This window comes from Tamandua tetradactyla, chromosome 13, assembly GCF_023851605.1.
Source record: "Tamandua tetradactyla isolate mTamTet1 chromosome 13, mTamTet1.pri, whole genome shotgun sequence".
NCBI lineage: Eukaryota > Metazoa > Chordata > Mammalia > Pilosa > Myrmecophagidae > Tamandua > Tamandua tetradactyla.
Window position 1 is genome coordinate 90030758 of NC_135339.1, and position 23716 is coordinate 90054473.

General features: G+C 47.0%; 1 protein-coding gene across 1 annotated transcript in view; it reads left to right on the plus strand.

The window, feature by feature from the left end:
• The window catches only part of DOCK1 (dedicator of cytokinesis 1), a 564538-nt gene that overhangs the window by 520915 nt on the left and 19907 nt on the right, over positions 1–23716 (plus strand). Inside the window, exons 41-48 of the mRNA XM_077126402.1 lie at positions 443–584; positions 718–796; positions 2154–2238; positions 7716–7802; positions 10737–10913; positions 11931–12014; positions 17626–17763; positions 22021–22166. Of these exons, the coding sequence (XP_076982517.1) occupies positions 443–584; positions 718–796; positions 2154–2238; positions 7716–7802; positions 10737–10913; positions 11931–12014; positions 17626–17763; positions 22021–22166 (938 nt within the window). The remainder of the gene's footprint in view (positions 1–442; positions 585–717; positions 797–2153; positions 2239–7715; positions 7803–10736; positions 10914–11930; positions 12015–17625; positions 17764–22020; positions 22167–23716) is intronic.

A 23716-nucleotide genomic window follows, 5' to 3' on the forward strand; every position in this document is an offset into this window, starting at 1 on the left:
AAAAAATGGTCAGCACAATACTGCCTAATTGTAATGTAATTATCTTGGAACGCTGAATGAAGCTGCATCTGATCTATAGTTTTTTTTGTTTGTTTGTTTGTTTTTTTTCTCTTATATATTTTTGTACTTTTTATTTTTATTTGTGTTTTCTCTCTGTGTTATCACTTTATTTCTTTTTCTGTTGTAGTGCTATTTCTTTCTCTAAATCGATGCATATGTACTGAGAAATGATGACCATACACCTATGTGATGATATTAAGAATTACTGATTGCATATGTAGAATGGATTGATTTCTATTGTTGTGTTAGTTAATTTTTTTAATTAATTAAAAAAAAAAAAAAAAAAAACCCACCAGCTTGTTTTGGAGGGCTGTGCATTTGGGTGTGAGCTTTTCCAGAACCTTCCCCTGTGGTGCTGTCTAATGAATGTCGTTGCTTCCAGGGAAAAGTTTTCATTTACCGAGGGAAGGAGTACGAGCGCCGGGAAGATTTTGAAGCCCGGTTGCTGACACAGTTTCCAAATGCTGAGAAAATGAAGACAACATCTCCGCCGGGTGATGACGTTAAAAGTTCCCCCGGCCAGTGTATCCTTTGAGACAAACCGCAGGGACCATAAAGGGACTGGCACGCCAGGCTGTTGGATGGCAGGGGGTACTTTGGGGAACCACTGTTTGGGGCTGGGCTGCCTTAACAGCTCCTTAACCTCTCTGCCTTCAGATATTCAGTGCTTCACAGTAAAGCCCAAACTCGATTTGCCCCCCAGATTTCACCGGCCGGTTTCAGAGCAAATTGTAAGGTAAGCATCCCATTCTTCTTACCCATTATTGGTTCTTAGAGACCATCTTGCTGATGATTTCACCATTTAGGGTGAGTCTTACCCTCTGATTAGTTTTCCTGGTGCTCTTTCTGACCACTCTGAAAAGCAAAGGCAGCAAATTATTTTCTTGTCCAAAGAGATGAAGGAAGAAATTAACATGTATGACCAGGAGGGTTGAGGCCATCAGCCAGTGAGAGCTCAGGAGGCCCAGTGTCCAGGTGGCAGGACCCCCGGGGAGACGTTTTCAAAAATGCAGAGGCCCAGGCCACACCCACAGTCCTCAGCTCTGGGGTGTGATTTGCCTTTTAAAAGCTGGTAAAAGGCATTTGCACATTTCTTCCTGGTGAAGAGCCTGGAGGCTGGTGAATCCCTTCAACTCACAAGGAGATTGTGTGGTGTGGATTCTGAAGCGATTTTTAAAACTCACCAGTCTACTTCTGAGTTGGGTGAGATTTTATGCCTCTTAATCAACTCCTACCCAACTTACCTATGGTATAGAAATACCCTGCAATAACAGAAGTTTCTTTGATGCTAAGAATTTCCTCTTCTATTTGATACATATTCAACTTTAATGGCCTGATATTTCTCAAGACCTGCTTGAAATCTGAAATTTGGAGGTTTATGTGTTTCCACTAAACTTCACCATCGTTTCCTTAATCTTTCATCAGCAGGAATGGGAAGTCAACTAGGAATCAGTTTATTTATAAATGATTGCTTCCACAAGACATACACTTTAAGTTTTGCAGCATTTTTCTCAGAGAGGCACTGAGCAAAGAGTGAACCAAGCTCATGCTCAGACCCTCACCTTCGATGCAGAAGTGTCTCTGGCCAGTGCGGACTGACGAGCAGCTTTGTCCACTCCTGCCCCTGGCATGTGTGGGACACTTGTCCTTTACCAAAGCAAGCCAGGCAGGCTGCCCTTCCCCTATATCACTGTTTTTGGTGATTGTAAACTATGCATTTTGAGCATCTGAAACTAAAGTACGTAAGAGCTCGTTTCACAGATATGTGCACACGTTAATTGAAAACAGAGGCTTTTTCTCTCTCTCCTTTACTTCACCTTTTCCTTGTTTGTGCTGGTTTCACTCTTACTCCGCATCTCTTCTCCCCTGAGGCTTGGCAGAGACAAGGAGGAAGTGAAAACTCAAGTTATTTTTTCCACCTGCCAACATCTCTCTTCCAAGGTGGGCGGGAAGATGCGGGCTCAACTTGAGCTTCAGATCGAGGTTGGGGATATTTTGTGGGTGGTGTGGCCTATTCGGAGATCGGACCCCATGTCTAGGAAATCAGCTGCTTCTCTGGTGAAATGTCTGACGGTTTGTCTGTCTCTGTGCAGTTTTTACAGGGTGAACGAGGTGCAGCGATTTGAATATTCTCGGCCGATCCGGAAAGGAGAGAAAAACCCAGACAATGAATTTGCGGTAAAAAAAATAAAAGGAGAACAAAAACTCATACCACTAGCCACAGAACTGCCTGTGGAGAAGCAGTGCCTCAGAGGCTGCCCAATGCAGTATTAAATGTCTTTCTGTGTTGATGTTCAGAAACTCTAACATCGTATTCCTGCAAATTTAGGAAAATTCTTGCCATTTCACTAAGGTGGTTATGATATTATAGTGATACTATTATAATATATTATTATTATCGGTATCAAAGTTCCAGGTACTTCCTTGCTTGCAGCACACCTGCTTCCTTCCTGTGCATATCTAACTTGGTTCTCTGTGAGCCCTGGGTGCTGGGGCAGGGCCGTTATCTCTCGTTCCATGTGGGCAAAAGGAGGTGCAGGGCAGTCATGGGATTTTCTGGAGGTGACATAGCAGGGAACGAGCTAGGCCTAGATCCCAGACTTGCTCTCTCAGCCTAGAAGCTGAACTTCAGTGCGGCTCAGAGCACTGGGGCAGGGTTTGCCCACCCTGCACTGCTAACATCAGAGCCGGAGCGTTCTCTGCTTGTTAGAGGCCACCCTGTGCTTTGTAGGATGTTGAGCAGCATCTCTGGCCTGTGCCCATCAGATAGCCAGCAGCACCTCTCAAACTGAGACTGTTTAAACCATCCCCAAGTGTCCCGCACGGGAGACCAGTGCATTGGCGCAATGGAAAATATTAACACAGATTTCTTACAGCCTTTTAAAAACATATATACACATACAAACTAGTTTAATTGATTCCATTTTCTAAAGGCTTCAATTGAAGCACAATTTTTTAAAATGCTGATGTTTCTCCCCCTTCCTGCCCTGAATCCTCCCCTGAATCCTCCCCTCGAAATCACCACATAAGCCCATCTCTTGGGGAGGCATGTGTCCCAGGGACCCCCAGCAAAGCCCCCACTGCTGGGCTGGATTCCCGCATCTGCAGTCTTGAGGTGTCTGGGGTGCAGCCTTCAAAGGTGAATTAGCACCTGTGGAACAGACCCAAAGGGGAGCCCCATGTACCTTCAGCGTCCCTCAGGGAAAGGACGGCCGCTGCCCACATCCCCACAGCCTTCGGTCCTCAGGGTCGGAACTGTGCATGTCCTGTCACTGCTGGTGAGAAGCCACACCAAGACCCTTCCGCCCTGAGCCTGGGGACCCCATGCAAGAGCTGAGATTTGGGTTTTCTCCAACTCTCACACACTCAGTCTTTCAGGACTGCCTTGCTGACCAGGGCTGCAGGCCCACACATAGGGTGGCTGCCTGGATACAATATATCAAAAATGGAGCAGCCTTTAAAGAGGGGATTTAATAAGTGACAAGTTTACAGTTCTAAGGAAGTGAAAGCCAAATTAAGGCACCAACAAGAGGTGACCTTCGCTCAAGAAAGGCCCATGGGTCAGGATCAGCTCTGTCAGCTTGGACGGCACGTGGCTGGCATCTGCTGATCCTTTGCTCCTGGGCTCTGTTGCTTTCAGCCTCTGTTCCTGTGGGGGCTCCTCACTTGGCTTCTCTGGAGCTGGCCTTCATCTCTTGGTTCCTCTCCAGGTTCTACTTGCTTGACATCTCAGGCACACGGCGATGTCTGCTGGGCTCCAAGCATCCCCAAACCACCATGTCTGTGTTCTCCAAGTGTTGGCGTCTGTGTCAGTTCTGAAGTTTCTTTTGGCTCTGTCATTTCTGTTTCCCTTTTTGAAAGATTCCAATAAACTAATCAAGGCCCACCTGAAGCAGTTGGAGTCACATCTACATCTAATCAAAAGGCCACACCTGCAATTGGGTGCACTACATCACCATGGTGATAATCTAATCAAACGTTTCCATGCTATAGTGTTGGATCAGGATTAAAAGAAAGAGCTGTTCCTGCAAAATTGGATCAGGATTAAAACATGGCTTTTCTAGGGTACATAGTACTTTCAAACCAGAACACTTACACAAGAATTTATTGTCCCATGGTTTGGGGGGTGTTCTAGTTTGCTAGCTGCCGGAATGCAATAAACCAGAAACGAATGGCTTTTAAAAAAGGGAATTTAATAAGATGCTAGTTTATAGTTCTAAGGCCAAGAAAATGTCCCAGTTAAAACAAGTCTGTAGAAATGTCCAATCAAAGGCATCCAGGGAAAGATACCTTGGTTCAAGAAGGCCTCTGAAGTTCAGGGTTTCTCTCTCAAGTGAGAAGGCACATGGCGAACACAGTCAGGGCTTCTCTCCCAGCTGGAAGGGCACATGGCGAGCACGGTGTCATCTGCTAGCTTTCTCTCCTGGCTTCTTGTTTCATGAAGCTCCCTAGGAGGCGTTTTCCTTCATCTCCAAAGTGCTGGCTGGTGGACTCACTGCTTCGTGGTGCTGCAGCATTCTCTGTTCTCTCTAAGTCTGCTTTCTCCAAAATGTCTCCTCTTTTATAGGATTCCAGTAAACTAATCAAGACCCAACCAAATGGGTGGAGACATGCTCCACCTAATCCAGCTTAACAACCATTCTTGATTAAATCATATCTCCAGGGGGGTGATCTAATTACAGTTTCAAACATACAATACTGAATAGCGATTAGAAGAAATGGCTGCCTTTACAAAATGGGATTAGGATTAAAATGTGGCTTTTCTAAGGCACATACATTATTTCAAACCAGCACAGGGGGCTAAATGTCCACCCCCGGGGCCTTGGCAGGGCTTGCTTTCTCCCAGTCTGGGGGTTACCAGCCTTCCCAGGGCCTGTGCTGCTGGCTGCTACTGACTCCTGAGCCCACTCGCCCCCGAGCGTGCATTTCCTCTGCTCTCCAGGACTCCAGGCCTCAGCACTGCAGCCCACCCTGATGACTCCATTCGGCCTCATCTAAATCAGATCTGTGTTGTCCCTCTTCACAAACGAGTCCACACCTTAGTGGATAATATCATCTTCAAAGGTCCCATTTACAAATGGGTTCACCCTCACAGGGCCCGGGGTTCCCACTTGGACGTGTCTTTGTTGGGTACGTGATTCAGTCCAAGACCCTGTTTCCCTGTCCATGGCATCCTGGACAGCCCAGGGCTGGGGGCTGCAGCTGGGTCTGTCACAGCGAGGCATGCAGCAGCCCAGGCGTGCCCCCTCCCAGGCACCGGCCCCCAGCTCCCAGAGCCATCCCCACCTGCTGCTGTCATGATAGCGCCCATGCTACTATTGATAGGGTCTCCCAACTGGGGTCTTGAATTTCACTTGTGCTCCTTATGTTTGGCAAGTAGTGATCTCCTCATGCTGTAAAGAAACAGACACAAGGAGATCAAGCAAATGGCCAGTGTGGGCACAGCCGGTCAGGGCAGAGCTGAGGATGGCTGAACCTCCTGCCACCAAGCCCTGCTAAGCCTCAGAGGCTGTGCTTCTGCCAGATGGCCCTGAAACCCTCTGTGGCCCCGGGAGCTCCCCACACGTGGATGAGATTCACACGCCACAGAATTTAGTCCTCTACATAACAGACAAAGTCTGGCCTGCCAGCTACACATCGGATTTTTGACAGTGTTGGGATGCCACACTTCCCTTTTGGCAGGGAAACCTGCTTCCAAGAGTAGAGGCTGGAAAAGTTGCCCCCGTCAGCCCAGGGTGGCTTGGCACCTCCATACCAGGCAACAGATGAAGTTTTGGGAACAGGAACCAAGGGCTGAGGTGAAAGGAAGCAGAGGCAGGGCCTGGGATAGCAGGAGCTGGCAGGAAAGACTAAGATGGAACCCAGTGGCAACTCCCCAGGAGGGTGCTGATTTGGGGAAAAGCATTGGAGGCTGGTCTGGAGATGGCTCCAAGCCAAGAAAGCTGCCATCTTGGCTTCTACAGCAAGTGTTTTGAGGAGCCACCCCCTTGGGTGGGGAAAAAGGAGCCTGGGAGATGGGGCCTCTGGCCTGTGTGCCTTTGAGACGACAACCAAGTCCCCTCCCCTTTCCTCATCTGGAATCTAAAAGATTTAGGATAAATGCTTCCCAAGGTCTGTTCCAGTTTTGACTTTCTACTATACCATTTGTTTGTATCGAAGTTGCCAATGACATATTCAGAATGCGCACTGATTACATGCTGCAGGGAGTTTAGAATGGCAGAAGATTGTGGTTAACTCTGCAGTGGACTTCTGTGAAAGCTTACAGAGCCACAGAATTTTATTTATTGGCCTGAAACCATTTCTTGCAACATAAAATGTATTATTTTGTGAAGAATACAGATTATAAAATGGGATTTTTATTTTAAAAGTATACATATATTTAAACTTATTTGATACTGTGCTAATGATGCCAAAATGCAATATCCAAAAAATGGAACAGTTTTTATACAGGGATTTATTAAGTTATAAATTTTCAGTTCTAAATATTTAGAATATGGATATTGTAAATATCCAAACTAAGGCATCCAGAGGAAGATAACTTGACTCTGAAGAAAGGCCAAATGGCATCTGGGGGTTCTCTATTAGCTGGGAAGTCATGTGGCTTGGCATCTAGGGTTTTGCTCTCGGTTGGTTGCTTTGTGCTTCTGATTCCTGTGGCTTCCTCTCCCAGCATCTGTGGGCCCTCAGTTTCTCTGTTCAGCTCTCTCCAGGTTCCGGCTTGCCTAGCATCTCATGTAAAAGCACATGGCAGCAGCTGCTGGGCTCTGCACCTCCAAACGTCCGTGTCTAGGTGTCTGCTCTCTATCAGCACTCCAAGCATCTCCGTATGTCTGCCTCTAATCTTTTTTCCAAAATGTCTCCCCTTTTAAAGTACTCCAGTAAATTAATTAAGACCCATCTAGAATGAGCGGACTCACATCTCCATCTAAGCAAAAGGTCACACTCACAATTGAGTGTGCCACATCTCCTTGGAAACAGCCTAAACAATATGTCTACCCCCACAAGTACAGATTAGGGTTGAAAGAACATGGCTTTTCTGGGATACGTCACGGTTTCAAACTAGCACAGATAGTAAGAAATCTTCAACAGTAGATACTAAAATTTTTATGTTGACTCTGGGTAGTGAGTGATTTTTCTTCCCTTCTATTTCTTTATCTGTATATTCTCACATAAATATTAGATTAGTTAAGTAAAAAATTAAAGCTTAAAATGTTGAGCAATTTTTTATTAGCATTTGAGAGATTGCTTTCATCGAACTCAGTCTTCCAAGGTGCATTTGCACTTCTGAGTTTCTTTTGAACACTCAGTAAGACCAGAATGCTACTTAGTTGGAGTCTCTCCAAAATATGTTTGCACAGAGAACCCCTCTCATGTTGACATATGCATATAATTCTTTCCAACTCTTCAATTTTATTTTCTTTGCCACACACCAGGGTGAGGAGCAGCATGAGGCAGGAAAGCATTGAGATGTTCCCACCTGCCCTGGGTGACTCGCTGTTGAGGGGCTGCCTCCGCGCAGGCGTGCCTGTAATTCCTCCCAGGCAGAGTCCTGCTGGGCAGAGGACTTGACTCAGAGTTGTAAACCCCTGTTAGGACTAAGCTATCAGCCAGCTGAAATCCTTCTCCTAACAACGCCCCATGTGTTTCCTTTCCAGAACATGTGGATCGAGAGGACCATATACACAACCGCATATAAGTTGCCTGGAATTCTAAGATGGTTTGAGGTCAAATCTGTTTTCATGGTAAGGACACCCCCAGCAGGAGTCCTCCATGCCCCTCCCTCGCACAGTTGGGCGCACCCCGTTCTCCCAAGCCGGCCGCTGACCACTGCAGCCAGCGTGCACCAGGCGGACAGACAAGGCTCTGCCCACAATCAGAGAACATATTCCTTGGAGCAGCGACTTCTCCTCTGCCATGCATGTTTTGGAGCAGGTGCCGTGTTAACTGCAGCTGACTCTAGGTTATAAGAAAAGTGAAACTAAGATTTCATTTCTTATTACAAAATCTCTAAATTCAAACATAGCTGAGATGTTTTGACAGGTCTTTCTGATTCACTACATGAAAAGTTTAAGACAAGTCTAATTTACATAAACTTTTAAAGATTTTTCTACTGATGGTTTTATTGCCATTTACATAACAAGCAGCTTGATTAATAGTATTTTGTACACTCCAAGTAAAAATAGCTTGAAAATATACCCTGCCCCAGCAGTTTTAAAAGAAATAGTAGTTTGCTTCTAATTAGCTAAACTTTGCTTTGCCTCACTGGTAAGCTACTGAACTGTTTCACTTACGTGACCCAGAACAGGGCATCGGATTCTTACAGCGTCTATAGAAATGTTAGGGCCGTAGCAATTGCCAGTATATAAAGATCTGAATGAAATGTGTAAGTTTCTGTTCATATATCTTGATGACTTTTCATCTAGTGCCATCTTACCCAGAGTGGTGGTATTTGATATTTCGCTATGAGTCCTTTCTGTAATACCTGATCTCATTTCAGGACAGGGTTTGAACTTTTCTACCCACCCCTACTTCCATTACTCTCCTTCCCCCATACAAATCTGGACTCAGAGCCCTTCATGAGTGTACCCCACAATCTGCAAAACCTCCTCATCCCACAAGGCCAACATCAGTGCCTCCTCATCCTCCCTCACTAAGTTCCCAGACTCCCTGTCTGCCCCTCTTGTGGGGTCCGTTCCACTTTCTGCTCTGCCTCCACTTCGCAGCAGGTGCTGCCTGACACATAGCAGGCTCTCAGGAGATACGGGCCAAGTGGTGAAAATGCAGCCCCTATGCTGGACCCACTCAGATCTGTGGTGTGTGTGTGCGCAAGAGACCCCAGATGAGGCCCCCTCAACTAAGCAGGCATCTTCCTCATGATGAGCCTTTTTCCATGAGCCCTTTGTGATCAGGGATTCTCAGAGCCAACCAGGCTTCAGGGTAAAGGGGTTTAATACCTCAGAGGTGGAGAGGGATGAGACCTGACTTTGTAAAAATGTGCTTCCAGAATGGGTCACGTTTGCCCTGTTTAACAACCTAAGAAGCCCAATAACTCTATAATGGCATGATTGGAATCCTGCTCTCTGTCCCTCTCCTTGCCTTGTAGGGTAAACCATGATGGGACAATAACCGTGTGCGGTGTGCTTAACCCTGTCTGTTTGGTAGCAATAGAAAGCTATGCTTTCTCATGGCAAATGAGATCAATGGCAGTGAGTTAGCATCAGTCAGACTGGAGTCCTGCTATGGCAAAGTTTGTGCCTGGGATGCTTATGTTCTGGGGTTTGGCAAAGCAAAGTATAGGGTTGGAAAGTGTAGGTTGCAGCATTCCTAGAACATCGGTTTTAGGGGTACAGGCAGCAACACGTGGGTACCCCCAGCAGCGTGTGTGTGGCAGGCCATGTGTTTGTATATTAAAACCTCTAGTGTGCCATTAATTCACAGACATAAAAATGGGCAAGCACAGAGCCTGTTAGGTGCTTCTGCCACAGAGACCTCAAATATCATTCAAGGTTGTGGCAATCAACTGATCTGTCCCACCTCCCCAACTCCTCCCCAACCTCCCAGAAAATCTCCCAGAGCTGCAGCAATAAGAAAGCAGGAGGTTCTCCTTCACCACTTCCTGAGGACACCCTGTGAGAGTTTAGCCCAGCTGCAAAGTATAAAGGGCACGCAGCCCACACACAGGCTGACCTCACATCTGGCACCAAGTGCAAAGGCAGATTGTTCCCCAAACCACTCTCAGTTTCGATACTTTACTAGAGGAGCCACAGAGAGTGACTTCACTGGAAGTCATACTCAGGGCTGCAGTTAGTTACAGGGAAAGGATGCAGATTAAAATCAGCTGAGGGGAGAATCCCATAGGAGAGGGGGCGGGAAGGCTCCAAAGACGGGTTTATGGTCACCTCTCCCTGTGCTGTCAGGATGTCAGCTCCTCACACCTTTGTGCAACAGTAAGCACAGAGCATTGCCAGCCAGGGAAGCCCCCCCGAACCTCAATATTCAGAGTTTTTAATGGGGCTCATTACATAGACACAACCGATTGGCCCTCAGAGGAGGAAGTCCAAATGCAGGGTGGGCATGCTCTACAGAATGACCAGGCCATCTCCCACCTCAGGGACAGTGACAGATTCCTCAAAACCCTCTCCAATCATCACCGTCTTACAGAGAAGCAGAGAGTGAGAAAGTGGTCAGAGTCTTGGTCCTGAAGGGGACAGGTGTGTTCAGGCCAGTTCAGTTCCACTTAGGACCTGGTGTTCTCCTGGGAGGACCACATGTGTGACATATATGCACATTCATAAATACACATATGTGCACATGGACATAACACACATGCACACGGGCATACATGTGCAATGCACGTGCACACATTCATCCATGCACATACGCACAGAGACATACATACCCAGGCACACACTCACCAGAACTGGGCGGCCTTGCCCCGCTCCTTTGGAATTTGCTCCACCTATGGAAGGGAACCGTGATAATCAAATGCTGCTCTTGGTTGGGTCATCTGTGGTCACACCCTTTGAAGAGAGCTGCCTGGAGGCACAGGAGTCCTCCCTCCACGTGGGAGCAGTTTCTCCTCCATGAGGTCTTGTGAGCCGACAGGCATCTGTAGAGAGCCAGGCAGAGCTGTAGCAGTGGACATGACCTCATGCCATCGTCTCCGTCCCTTACAGGTTGAAATCAGCCCCCTGGAGAATGCCATTGAGACGATGCAGCTGACAAACGACAAGATCGACAGCATGGTGCAGCAGCACCTGGAAGACCCCAGCCTCCCCATCAACCCCCTGTCCATGCTGCTCAACGGCATCGTGGACCCCGCCGTCATGGGGGGCTTCGCCAACTATGAGAAGGCAGGAGACACGCCCACCTTCCCCTTACAGCCCTGCCCTGGGACGGGCCCACAATTCCCTACACGGTCCCAGCAGCCCAGAAATGACCCCGTCTCACAAGGGTTCTTCCCAGCAGTGGCTGAGCCTGTAGCCCAGGCCAGGGCCGCTCAGCAGTGCCCAGAGGCCAGAGCTGGGCATGGCTCCCCTGGACCTTCCCAGAGAGCTAGGAAGTCCCCCCTTCACCTCACTCAAGTCAGGCTGGTGGGCTCTAGAAAGGGGTCTTTGAGTAGCTTTCAAGAGGTTTGGATCAGTCAGGGCCAAAGGATAAAGTTTTAGTGAAAGGCAAATGAATTTGAATATTCAGAATAAGAGGGACAGCACTGGTACAGTAGAGGGGACCAAATTATCTCCCTAGACAATAGCATGAAGCACCCAAGGTGGAATCAACAAACTTGGGGTCACTGTCTGTCTGTAAATAAAGCTAGATCTGCACACAGCCACGCCCATTCATTTGCATATCACTAAGGCTGTTTTCCTGGTATAGCCACAGAATTCATAGTTGGAACTGAGATCCTAGGGCTCATCAAGCTAAAAATATTTGCTTTGCTGATCCCACATCTAGACAGAGTAAAAGCTGATGCAGAAGGGGCAGTGCCAGGAGCAGGGTCCGAGAGCTGGTTTATTGCCCTTGGATCTTTAGGTGGAAGGCAGGCCCAGGGTAGAGCATAGGGTGGATTTCACGGGCCTCTGAGCTGCCACCAAGCTGGACCGTGTTGTCCAGGTCAGCTGTGGCTTGTCTGGTCTCCGTGGTCTGGGGGTGCCATCCTGAACACCTGTTTGCACCACATACTAAGTTTAAGCTTATAGAGAAGTTTGCCCTGGGTGCTAGGGAGTGTCCCTCACTCCAGAGTGAGCTCTGCATGGGCAGGGGTGAATCTTTTTTACCCCCAGTTCACTCTCCAGGGCCTGGTGCACAGGAGGTATGCAAAAAATCTGCATTGGATGAACAAGCAAATTGTCTCTCCCTGTCTCCATCAGGCCTTCTTCACCGAGCGGTACCTACAGGAGCATCCAGAGGGCCACGAGAAGATTGAGAAGCTCAAGGACCTGATCGCATGGCAGGTGAGGTGTCCAACTGCAGCCTCGCAGGGCTAGAGCTGGGGGAGCAGGTGTAGGCCCAGAGCTCCCCAGGCTGCCTTATCTCATATGCCCCACGGTGGCAATTAGAGGCCTCTGGACAGCAATTGACATGCACATGACTGCGTTTGTCCCTGGGCAAACCCACCCACGGCTGTTGTGGTTAACTCAAGTCCTGGGCTGCTTCATGAAGCCAACACTCAGAAAATCTACCTTGCACGCTAGCAAGGTTTCCTTCCTCCCCTGGGCCTGTTATACCGAGGGCTGGAAAATCTTCTGCTGTCTCGTACTGATAGAAGAGAATATCAGAGACAAGGGCAGATCTGTGATATCTCAGGGAGCTCAGCTGTCCCCACAGCGAGGCCCATCCCAGGAGGGACACAGGCTGATGCAGCCTCTGTGGAACGCATAGGTTGGGACCTGCCAATGCCTTGCTTTCTGCACTCCCTGCTGGTGTTAAGCTTTGGGAGTGTGAAGTGCAGGTCTTCACTGTGTTTTCCCAGCTATAATTCTGTATTTTGTTTGGCTTTTCTACTCTTGCTGCTGAAACCTTCTGAGTCTGTCCTTGGAGGTATGTCTGGTTTGCTGGAGTTCTTATGACAAATCCCATGCGCTGTTTGGGGTAACCACAGGAGTTTATCATCTCCGGGTTTCAGAGGCTAGAAGTCCATCATCAGGGTATTAGCAGGGCTCACTTTCTCCAAATTTGTAGCATTCTAGTAATCCTCCATCACACGGTGGTCTCTCTCTTCTTCTGCCCTTCTGATTTCTTCCTATGCCTTTCTCTGACTGTCTGCATTTCTTCCGCTTATAAAGGACCCCAGCCATACAAATTATGACCCACCCTGATGTAGTCAGGCCACAGCTAAATAGGATGTTGTTCACAAATGAACCCACATCTTAACTTGTAAGAACATCTTCACAAGGTTCTACGTATACATGGGGTCACCCCCACAAAAAGGTCTATTAAGAATATGTCTTTTTTAGGAGTGCATGTTTCAGTCTTTCAGAAGGAACTTGACCCTAGAGTGGTGAAGAGCTCTGGAGGTGGGTTGTGTTTAAGTTACTTGTCCATCTGTCTTGAATTTCTTGGACACTTCCTGAGCCTGGGGGCCTTTCTGATGTAGGAGACAAAGCTCTGGCCTGGACACCCAGACCCGGGTCTCCTGGGAGCTTAGTCTGCACTTGCTCTGTGCTTTGAGCAATTCATGTCCTTTTGCCTCTGTCTTCTCGTGTGTGAGATAAGGAGGGTGGTGTCCTCAGGTTCTTCTCCAGATCTAAACCCCCCATGCCAGGCTGAGTGAGAGGAGCTGAGGAGGTAGAGAGAGGGACTTTGTGCTCTTGGACAGGCGTCTTTCTCATCCAAGAGGACCCAGGCTGCCACTTGGAACCCTGAGGTACTTTGTCCGAATGAGAACACAGTAAGTCTGTTTCTCCAAGGACAGCATTGCTAAGGGCATTTTCTTTCGGCCCATTCTGGGAGCCTTGACTCAGCAGCTTCTCTGTACTCAGCTCATCAGCAGGTAGACCTCTCGGGCTAGAGCAAGGCTGAGCTTTGGGGTTTTTTTTTTGGGGGGGGGTGGTATACTGTACATCAAGGTCACATTTCATTCTTTTTCCATGTGAATATCCCATTATTGCTGCACCGTTTGTTGAATTTTGTTTGTTTTTTGGGAAGTGCACAGACTGGGAATTGAACACGAGTCTCCCACATGGCAGGCTAGAATTCTACCACTGAACTACCCTTGGACTCCCTGAGCTTTGGTTTTGAGCCATATGATCTGTCCTTCTAATTTTGTATTTAGATGTACAAAATGGACTGGATTTTCATAATTGTCAGTAGTTATAGATAGTATGTATATATATCTATATATATATGTATATGCATGTTTATATATTTTTTTGCATATTATATTTACATATGTTTGAAAACAGAAGTTATATTAAAGAAGGGAAAATTAGAATATACTAAAAATCCAAATTGAATTGTTTGCCTTGGAATTGTTTTCTGATAAAAAACTTCTGGAGTTGACAGGAAGGGAGCTTGTTGGTAAATGATGGTTTCTTTTCAAGCAAGTAAGCTTCAGGAAGGCAGTCCTCTCATTCATAAATTGAGGAGCAGGTGGGTAGAGTTTAAAATTCTGAATAATCCCATCTTAGATGTTGTAGAAACCAAAGGGTCCAACGTTCACAACTCCTCTGATGGCTGAAAAACCATTGCCACACAAAAACTAGTTTGGTCTGCAAAACTTCTATTGATTTTTTTTCCTGTAAGCTTTTACAGCAAATTGGATTTTAAGAGTTTCAAGTCCTATGGAGGAAAATAATTTGTTCCCCAGAGAGCAGCTTTATGTCAGCACTATGTCCTGGCCCTAATAACTATATTAAGGGATGCATTTTAAAGTAGCTCATAGGAAAGTTGAAAGGAGAGAACCAGCTTTCTAGTAACTCATTAAATCAAAGAGTGAGGGCAAATACATATCCAAAACACTGCCCATGTTGTTGCTTTCATTTGCAAATGTTTTTGCAAACCATACCTTAGTATCAATAATTGAGTCACGTGTTCATTAGAAATAAGAAATTTGGGGTTATCACAGTACTTTGTTCTCTTTTGTGTCTGTTGGTTGGTTTGGCATGATTTTCCTGAAGCTCTACCAAGGCAGAATGAGCATTTCCTCCTGGGGATCCCAAGGACTCATTTGCCGAGTTTCGATCCCTGGTGTATAATCAGCACATCTCCGATGCCTGAAATAGTTTGTGAAGGCTGGTTAATAAGTCCCTGGCAGCAGCAGCTCAGCTGGGCTCGCTGTCTCTGAGATGGAGCGTGGTGCTTGTTACGGGTTGATTCATGTCCCCGACACAGACGAGCTCAGGTCCTAAGCCTTGGACCTGTAGATGTGAACCCATCTGTAAGTAGGATCTTTGAAGATCTGATTAGTTAAGGTGATCCAAAATGACTGGAGTCCTTAGAAACAGAGGAAATTTGGACACAGAAAGAGGCAGTGGGCCATGTGATGGAGGTGGAAACTGAGTTTCAGATTGCTGCAAGCCACCACTGCAACGCTGCAGACTTCAGAGAAAGCAGAGCCCTGCTGACACCTTGATTATGGACATCCAGCCTCCAAAACATTGAGACAACAAATTCCTGTTACTTGAGCCAGCTGGGCTATGCTATTTGTTATAGCAGCCCAGCAAACCAAGCTGGCACTGCTCTGCCTCTTCACCGGGTGGGCAGGACTGCGTGGAGCTTCTTCTCGGTCACCAGCTGGCATCTGACTCAGGTCATAGGTGACCTCCAGTGGTGGGGTGCCAATGCAGGTGCTTGCTGATCCCATCCACCTTCGCAGCACCAGCCACTTCCTAAAAGGCACAGTTCCACCTTTCACCAAACACAGCTGTCCTTGTTGAGCCTCCCTGCCGAGTGTCCAAAGATAAATCCACCCAGGCTCACATTAAACCACCAGGGTGTGTACATATTTCTCTTTTGTAATGTACAAAGATGAAAGACCAAAATCACTCATCATCCCCAGCTAATGGCAGGCGCAGCCCCTGTTGCCAGAGGTGGAGTTCCTGGGGTACCGCGTAGTGCTACCAAATGTTCTGTGCTGCAGGCAGGACATTAATCTGCATAAGGGATAGACGGGGCAAACTCCAAATACGGCACAGTCAGTTGGAGGACCAGTGTGGCTGAGCAGGCTACTTGCTCACTTGGAACAACTAGCGCTGTGACTTTGAGAAAGTCCTCTCCATAGTCCTGGGTCTGGGAAGCTGCTTAGAAATGCAGATTCCTGGGATCCACTTTAGAACACATCAGGACTCTGGGGACAGGGCTCAGAATCTGTTTTTACAACCTGCCCAAGAGATGCTTGGCTAGATTTGAACCCACCAAACTAAATGGTCTCCAAAGGCCATTTCCTCCCCCAAGTCCATTGTTTCTATGTGTATATTAAGCTCCTCATAAATTGAAATGTCTTTACATAAGGCATCTTCTTATTTTCTTTCATTTGGCATCACAACTGTAGCTCAGCCCTAAATAGCTGCAATACAGGGGAGCAGATCCCTGCACTAAGTAGGTTATATCTGGCCAATGTCAGGGACCAGGGGAGGGGGTGAATTGTCACACCCCCATCGATGTCACCTTCTGAGTACAATTCATGCAGTACACAATGCCCCAAGTCAGATGATCTCAGTGTCTGGATGGCGCTACCTAAATGCTAAGGCAGTGCCCTCACACCTGCTTGTCTTCTCACCAAAATAGACACAGCAAATTTACCATTTCTCCCCAAAATTTTCCCTAGCCCACCTTCATCTCTCCTCAAAGCAGAACATAGGAAGCCAAAAGTTTACAGTGAGGCTTCTCTACAATTGGCCCTGAATAAACTGGACTGGCCCTGGAGAAGTTGCCATCTGCCTGAGTAATTCATGTGGAATATTAAAGCGCCCCATCTATTTTGAAATCTCACCTGCACCCTGTACCTTGGGTGCAGGCCCAGCTGTCAGCAAAGCAAACGTTGGTGGCAAAGTCTGCTTTCAAGCAGGGGATAAAGATGGGGGCCCTCTCTGGTTCTGTCCTTTTTGGAGAACCACGAGAGGCAACAGCTGCAGGCTATAAATGGCAACCAAATACATTTTGTGCGTTGATTCATCTTGATAAGATTTCTTGAATTTGTTCACATGAAATTCAATTGTGTACTTATTATCCTGCTTGCTAATAAATCTTCTCATTTAGATTGGTGTTCTGTCATTTTAGGAAAATCTGTTTTTAATCAGTATTTTGATTTAATTATAAATTATTAAGAGGAAGCCTCTTAGTGTGATTGCATTAAAGATGTCTCGTGCCCAGTCCAAACCTCTGGGGAAGCAGCAGGGAGGGAAAGAAAGAGGGAATCTCCCCCCACCTATGTTTCCCCCTCAAGAAAAGAAGTAGGTCTGTGGAGCTGAAAGAATGAAAATGTCTCTCTTATGACGTTTTTAAAGGTCAGCTACATCACCACACACGGAAGTAAAGTGTTGGCATGGATATTTTGTGACAGCAGTATCGACAGAAAAGTGATTATTTTTAGTTTTAAAGGAAGAAGAAAATTTGATTTTCCTTTCCAAATAAGAATATCCTTCAGGACGATAGATCACATATAATTAGATTTTTACATTTTGGAATAAAATTTTCAATTGCCTATAAAGGCAATATTCTTAGTTAAAAAAGAGAAACAAAATCCTAATACTCTGACATGACCTTTTGCTAATAGACCAGGTTACATCTCAACAAATTCAAAATGCAGTTCTTCCCAGACTCAAGTGAAAATACACAGACAATTCTATTCTGGGATTGATCCTCAAATGTGAGTAAAGCAAACTAATTGAGTGGCCATTGTGTGCTGTGCACTGAACTAGACATACCCAATTTAAAACGCAAATGATTTTAATTTAAACATTTTGGTCTTTGGGAGTAAGTACCTCCTGATGAATTTAATCAGCCAGTTTGATTTGGAAACAAAAGCAGATGTGTTTTGCACAGTGCCCCTTTCCTCCTGGTGTACCTTCCTCTCCCTAGAGTATTAACCAAGAAATAAGGAATGTCAACCTCTATGTCTTTCAGATTCCATTTTTGGCTGAAGGCATCAGAATTCATGGAGACAAAGTCACAGAAGCACTGAGGCCATTTCATGAGAGAATGGAAGCCTGTTTCAAGCAGCTGAAGGAAAAAGTGGAAAAGCAATATGGCGTCCGGACCATGGTAAGTGCATTGTACAAGAGGGAGTCTCTGTGGATTGCGTTGTCCAACAATGACGGGCTTACACAGCAGAGTAACTGTGATGTGAACATGATGCCCACTTAGGAAGTGGGGATTTAAGGGACCTTTGCCAGTCCATCTTCCAACAAATCAGCAACCTCCCTTCTGTGATTGGAAATGTCAGGATGAATAAGCATTCCTAAAGTTGCTCAGTCACCAAGTGCTCTGCTTGCCTGCTGTGGACACGGTCCACCCATCAGTACCATAGCGGAATGGAGAAATTTAAGGAGTATAGTAAAGCTCCTGGGCTGGTTTGCAGATGCCACACTTCAGCCATACAGCGCACACAGAAAGGATTAAATAACTCATGGGGAAATGGCACCTGCATGTCCCAGCAGAGGCTGAACCTGTGCCCGGCCCAATGTGGAAGCCCAGCCTTGGCAGAAGTGAGGAATGGTATGTTGTGGTTTGGAATTGTTTGCAAAGACTTACTACCAATTGGAGGAAATGACAACTATTCCAGGCCAAGAAGGAAGAGTCCAGATGGAGGAAATGGGAGAGGACCTTCCCAGAGAGAGGACTGAATCAAGCTGTTTTGGAGGCATGAATTTGGATGGCACAGGGGCCAGTGTGAACTCAGACATACCTCAGGTAGAAGGGAGATCACTGGGGAGAGTTCAGATCTCCAAAAGCCTGGAAATCAAGTCTAGGCAGGAGGCTGCTGCTCAGAGATGAAGGGTGGAACTGGACTTTTGCCAAGAGTTCATAGAAGGTTTCTGAGCAGGATGAAAGAGCAGACTGTAATTTTCATGATGCAAGAAACCTTACATTTAAGCCTTCTAGCAGACTGGAGCCTGTCTGCATGAACCATGTCTTTGGAGGCCTCTGGAGAAGGCCAGACACTATAGTCAGAGCACTACCATGGTATAAAGTTCCACATGGTGCCTCCTTACTGGGGATCTCTAGGAGCCTTGGTGGATTCCAGCCCTGATTCCCTATGGACTCTGTGGACTTCAAGCCTAGCACATATCTCGAGTGCTTTTTAACCCACTGCTCAGAGATGAGGGGCTGTGTAACAAAAGAGGCCATGAGACCTCTTCTGATCTGCTAGACTTCCATGCCTGGGGAGTTACTCCTCTTCCTATAATATACAGCATTTCTCTACTCCCCCAAAGAACCAGGTGTCCAGTGAGGTATGACATCTTGGTTTCCTTTTCAGCCACCTCTGATTGTCAGCCATTCTCTAAAGTTCTCTGCTTCTCTCTCTGTGGAACTCATTTTTTTCTTTCACAAATTCTTTCATTTGGCAAACAGTGATTCAGTTCTTACCATGTGCTGGGGACCTTTCTAAGTGTTTTACATATATTACCTTACGTAACGCTCGTAACACTCTCAGGAAGGTACCATGATCATTCCCATTTTACAAATGAGGAAACTGGGACATCGGAAGGTTGGCCAGTCTAAGGTCACGTGCTGGCAAGTGGCAGATCTGGAGTCTGAACTCTGCTCATCTGCCTGAAGAGTCTGTGCCTATAGCCATTACTCTGTGTAACTCTGTGACACTGCAGAATTTATCCTACTCCCCCCATGTGGTTGGAGACACTTAAGTGACCGGGACCCTCCCTGAGAATGATGGATTTGCCTATGATCAGACCCCATGCTCACCCACATTCCCCCGCATCTGCAGCCAGCCCCCAAGTCTCCAGGTCCAGGGCCAGATGCTTGTCTGATGCGGGTTCTAATAGGGCAGAAACCTGCCAAAGCCAATAAGGACACATGTCCTAGACCCTTGTCTGAACACTCGGCAGGCAGGGATCCAGGGCTAACAACCCAGCGGGAGCTGCTACAGGTGAACAGGCTTGGAAATCAGAGCCCTCCAGCCGGGCCATGATGGAGGATGCTTCTTGCAAGTCAAAATCCTTGAGTGGTGCTCGACAGCTCCAAAGCTCGTGGCTCATTACAATCAGAGCCAAGTGCAGAAAGACACAGAGTACATCATCGTGCATTGCCTTCAAAGTTTGATGCCACTTTTAATTCTTTCTAAGAAGTAAACACTTGCAAAATCTTGTTTTCTTGCTAAATGAAAGCTTCCTCTTTGATCAATCATTTGATGTGTATTTCAAAATTACAGAAGCCTATTCATCCACCAAACATCTTGCATACCCCTTTCTCCACTGATTTGTTATTTGGGGGTACCCTTGCTTTTGAACTGTATGGGGAAAAGAAAGCAAGGGCAGGATACAGGGGTGCTGTGCAGGTGGTGGAGATGTCTCCCGAAGGTTTCTCCTGTATCCAGCCGGCTATCCTGGGCTGGCAACTAATGGTTCCACTTCACTCTGAGATGAAATCAGCTCCATTGCACCTTCTGCCCTGCTCAGTCGGGACAGCTGGGGCATCCCAGCTGGGGTAGACCAGGCTTATTGTGAGGCTGAGTCAGTAACAGAATGCGGGGTGAATTTCCCACCCTTGGATACTCTGGTCCCTCCAGCTGGCTTCCTGAGTCCTCTTCCATCCTGGGACCCTGCAGACAGGTTCTGCAGCAAGATTCCTCTGAGCAGGGAAAAGGGGAAGCAAATGCCCCAGTCATTCTCTGAAAAATGTGGCAATAAAAATCAGTCTGGGATGAGACTTGCCTATGTTATCTACTTTGGAAGCTTGCAAGCATCCCTGAATACTATGAGAAAGCAACGTGGTATCATCCTGTTTTTAAAAAGATGGATTTAGGGTGCATGGGTGGTTCAATGGTCCCACCTTCCATGTGGGAGACCCAGGTTCAATTCCCGGAGCATGCACCTGAAAAAAACAAAAAAAGGTTAGAAAAAAAATGGATTTAAAAATAAAACCCCATTGAAAGAACATAAACCATTTTGTCTTTTTTTTTTTTTTTTTTTGAGCCAGCCTAAGCGACTGAAAAAGATTTGCACACCCTCAGACTTCCTAACGCACAAGTGGTTCCACCAGCCCCCTGGCACTCCAGACCCACTGTTTGGCCTCCATCCTTCTGGTCTTAGGGAACCGCTGTTCAGCAGGCTGGAAGTTCAGCAGGCCAGCCTCTCCTGATCCTTAGGGAGCGAGTGCAGACCCTGGGGTCCCCGGAGAAGGGATCCTGAGCACCAGTTGCAATCAGGACAGTCCCCAAAGCCTTCCCTGACCCACAGAAGCACAGGAGGAGTTTGTGTTGTCTTCAGTCTCGTGGAGAAGCTTCCTAGGTTTCTCATCAATTCCTTCATCTCTCCTCCCCCCTGCTTCTTGTACCAAGTCTGGTTAGGAACTTGGGGACCCATGCCTGGTTCCACCCTCTCTCCACTAGTCATTGCTTTAACTGCCCCCCTTCCACTGGGGCATTCTTGGTCCATGAGCTGAGCTCAGGCTTCCCTCCTGAGCGCCAAGCTCATCTCTTAAATGGGCCTCCTGATGACCCTCAGCACCTTACCCCAACATGCATGAAGAAGTTGAGCATGCAGACTTCCTTCTCTGCCTTCCCTGGCTCATGTGGAAGCCTTGTGGAGAGGGTTTCCTAGAGACATTCGATTTTCTCCCCCTCAGCCCACAGGTGGGTGCCTCGGTAGCAGCTGTGCTCCCAGAGGGGCCTGCTACTGGCCCGGGTACAGGGCACTCGAGCTTTCTCCAGCTAATTATATGTTGACACATGCTATATTTCAATAGCACGTGTTTTGGTAATATGCAATAATATGTCAAAGAGAGGATGGAAAATTCCAATCTGGAGACCATTTTTCTCCATAATGCTCTGTGCGTCTGCCAGCCCAGCCAGGGGGAGGAGCTTTAGCAGGGCCAGCTGTGGCTTCCTTTAATCCCTTGTACCAGTGGCTCCCAGGGACGAAAATCCTCTTTTAATTAAACAGCAGGAGTGTGTTATTTTAGCCCAGAGAAATCCAATCTTCACAGATCCATGCATTTTAGTGATCTGCACAGTTTGTCCACACAGAGATACACAGAATCCATTTAAAGGCCTTGTACAACCTCATCACGATCTAGGTGTTACTCGGTAAATTAGAATTTTACTATGACTTTGGAGCAGGTTGTGATCTCGGTAAAGAAAACTCAAGTTAAAATTAAACGATTAAGATTATTTCTGGTATTTTTCACAATATGGAACCAGGGTTCAAAAGGCCGTGCAATAATCACTTTTGTCCTCAAGTCTGAACAAGAGCATTTATAAAATAAATTGATAATGGCGCAAACAACTGTCATGGTTTGAACCACGCTGGGCTGAGGTCATCTGTGTCTCTCGCTCCCCAGCCCTCAAGCCTGGACGACAGAAGAGGCAGCCGCCCCCGGTCCATGGTCCGATCCCTCACCATGCCTTCGTCCTCTCGGCCTCTTTCCGCGGCCTCTGTCTCCTCGCTGTCGTCCGACAGCACCCCTTCCCGGCCAGGCTCCGACGGGTGAGTGGGCTTCAGCTGCGGGCAGCCCGGTGGAGGGTGGGGGGCTCGGACCGGGTCCCTTCTCTGCATCACCATGACCTGAGGATGGTTTTTCAATCAAAATTATCTCTGAAGCTGAGACCCTGACCTCAGCACCTGCCCACCGTCGCTTTCAGGGTCTTGTGAGCTTTTTGAGATGAAAGAACTGACCTTGGGGAATGGTTCATCAAATTTTCAAACCTCCCATGAGTGTTCAGTCCTCTAGTCCTTTCAGAAGGAAGTGTGACATATTCCTTGCTGGCTTCCTGCGTTGTCCCTTTCATCTCATGCTCACCCGCTCTGGGTCATTCCAGGGCTGAGGCTGGCTCAGTTGCAGCATGACATGACCTCCACTGTCCACCGTCACCGTCCCTGCCGAGCTGTAGTGCACAGCAGGCGCGCGGCATGAGGGCCGGCCGCGCTGCCTCCTCACTGCAAGTCCTTCTTGGAAGCCCGTGGTTGCTCCTTAGCACCTGATGAAACAAAGCATCAGGCTTAGCTTCCATGGGCTGCCCTGGGAAATTACCACCAACTAGGGAGACTTAGAACAGAAATTTATTTATCAGTGTTCTGGAGGCTGAAAGTCCAGATATCAAGGTTTCAAGCAGGGCCACACTTCCCTGGAACCTTTAGGGAAAAATCCTTCCTTGTCTCTTCCCAGCTTCTGGCCCTTACCAGCAGTCTTGGCTTGTGGCTGCATCACTCCATCTGGTCTCTGCCTCCAGCTTCACAGGCCATCCCCCCTCTGTCTGCCCATCAGTGCCCAACCCTCCTCTTCTCATGAAGACACCAGACATTGGATTACAGCCTGTCCCTCCCGATTAATTTTCACCCCCTCTTAAGTAATCACATCTTCAGTCACACTGTTTCCCAATAATTCACATTCACAGGGTCAGGAGTTAGGACCGGAACGTGTCTTTTTTTGTTTGTAGTGGGACACGATTCAGGAGAAGCAGCATGTAAATAAACAAGTTAACGTTCTCCGAGTGCTCATTGTGCCTCTTGCATTAATTTAATGTGTTGCAAAGCAAACCTTGGTATTGATATTTTCTGTTTTTGTTTTTGAATAGCAAACATGTAAAGTTTATTCTTTTCTTATTATACAAGAAAGAAAAAACAGTCACATACAATTTGAACATCAGAGAACTTCTAATTGTTTGTCTGTGGCATTTGCCCAACAGTGCCTTTGTCCATGCCCATTTGCTTTACAATCCATCACCCTATCAAGCCAGCCCGCTGCTGCCCCTGGGCCAGGGGGGCGCACACTTCCAAGAGCCACAGGGACTTGCTGACCTTCAATGCCCTTCATTGCTGACAACTGATATGACCCATAGAGAAGTGAAAAGTATACCTACATTTTTTTTCTTAACAGTGATTTTTATCATTCTCTGCTACTTAGAAGGCCAAGTCCATATGGAAATTCTCATTTTAAAGGTATTTAAATTGTGTGCTTGTCACTTAAAACAAGATTTCTAAAGAAATTTAATTCAACTTGGCCCCAAGATAATCTCTAGACTAGTGATGAAAAAAAG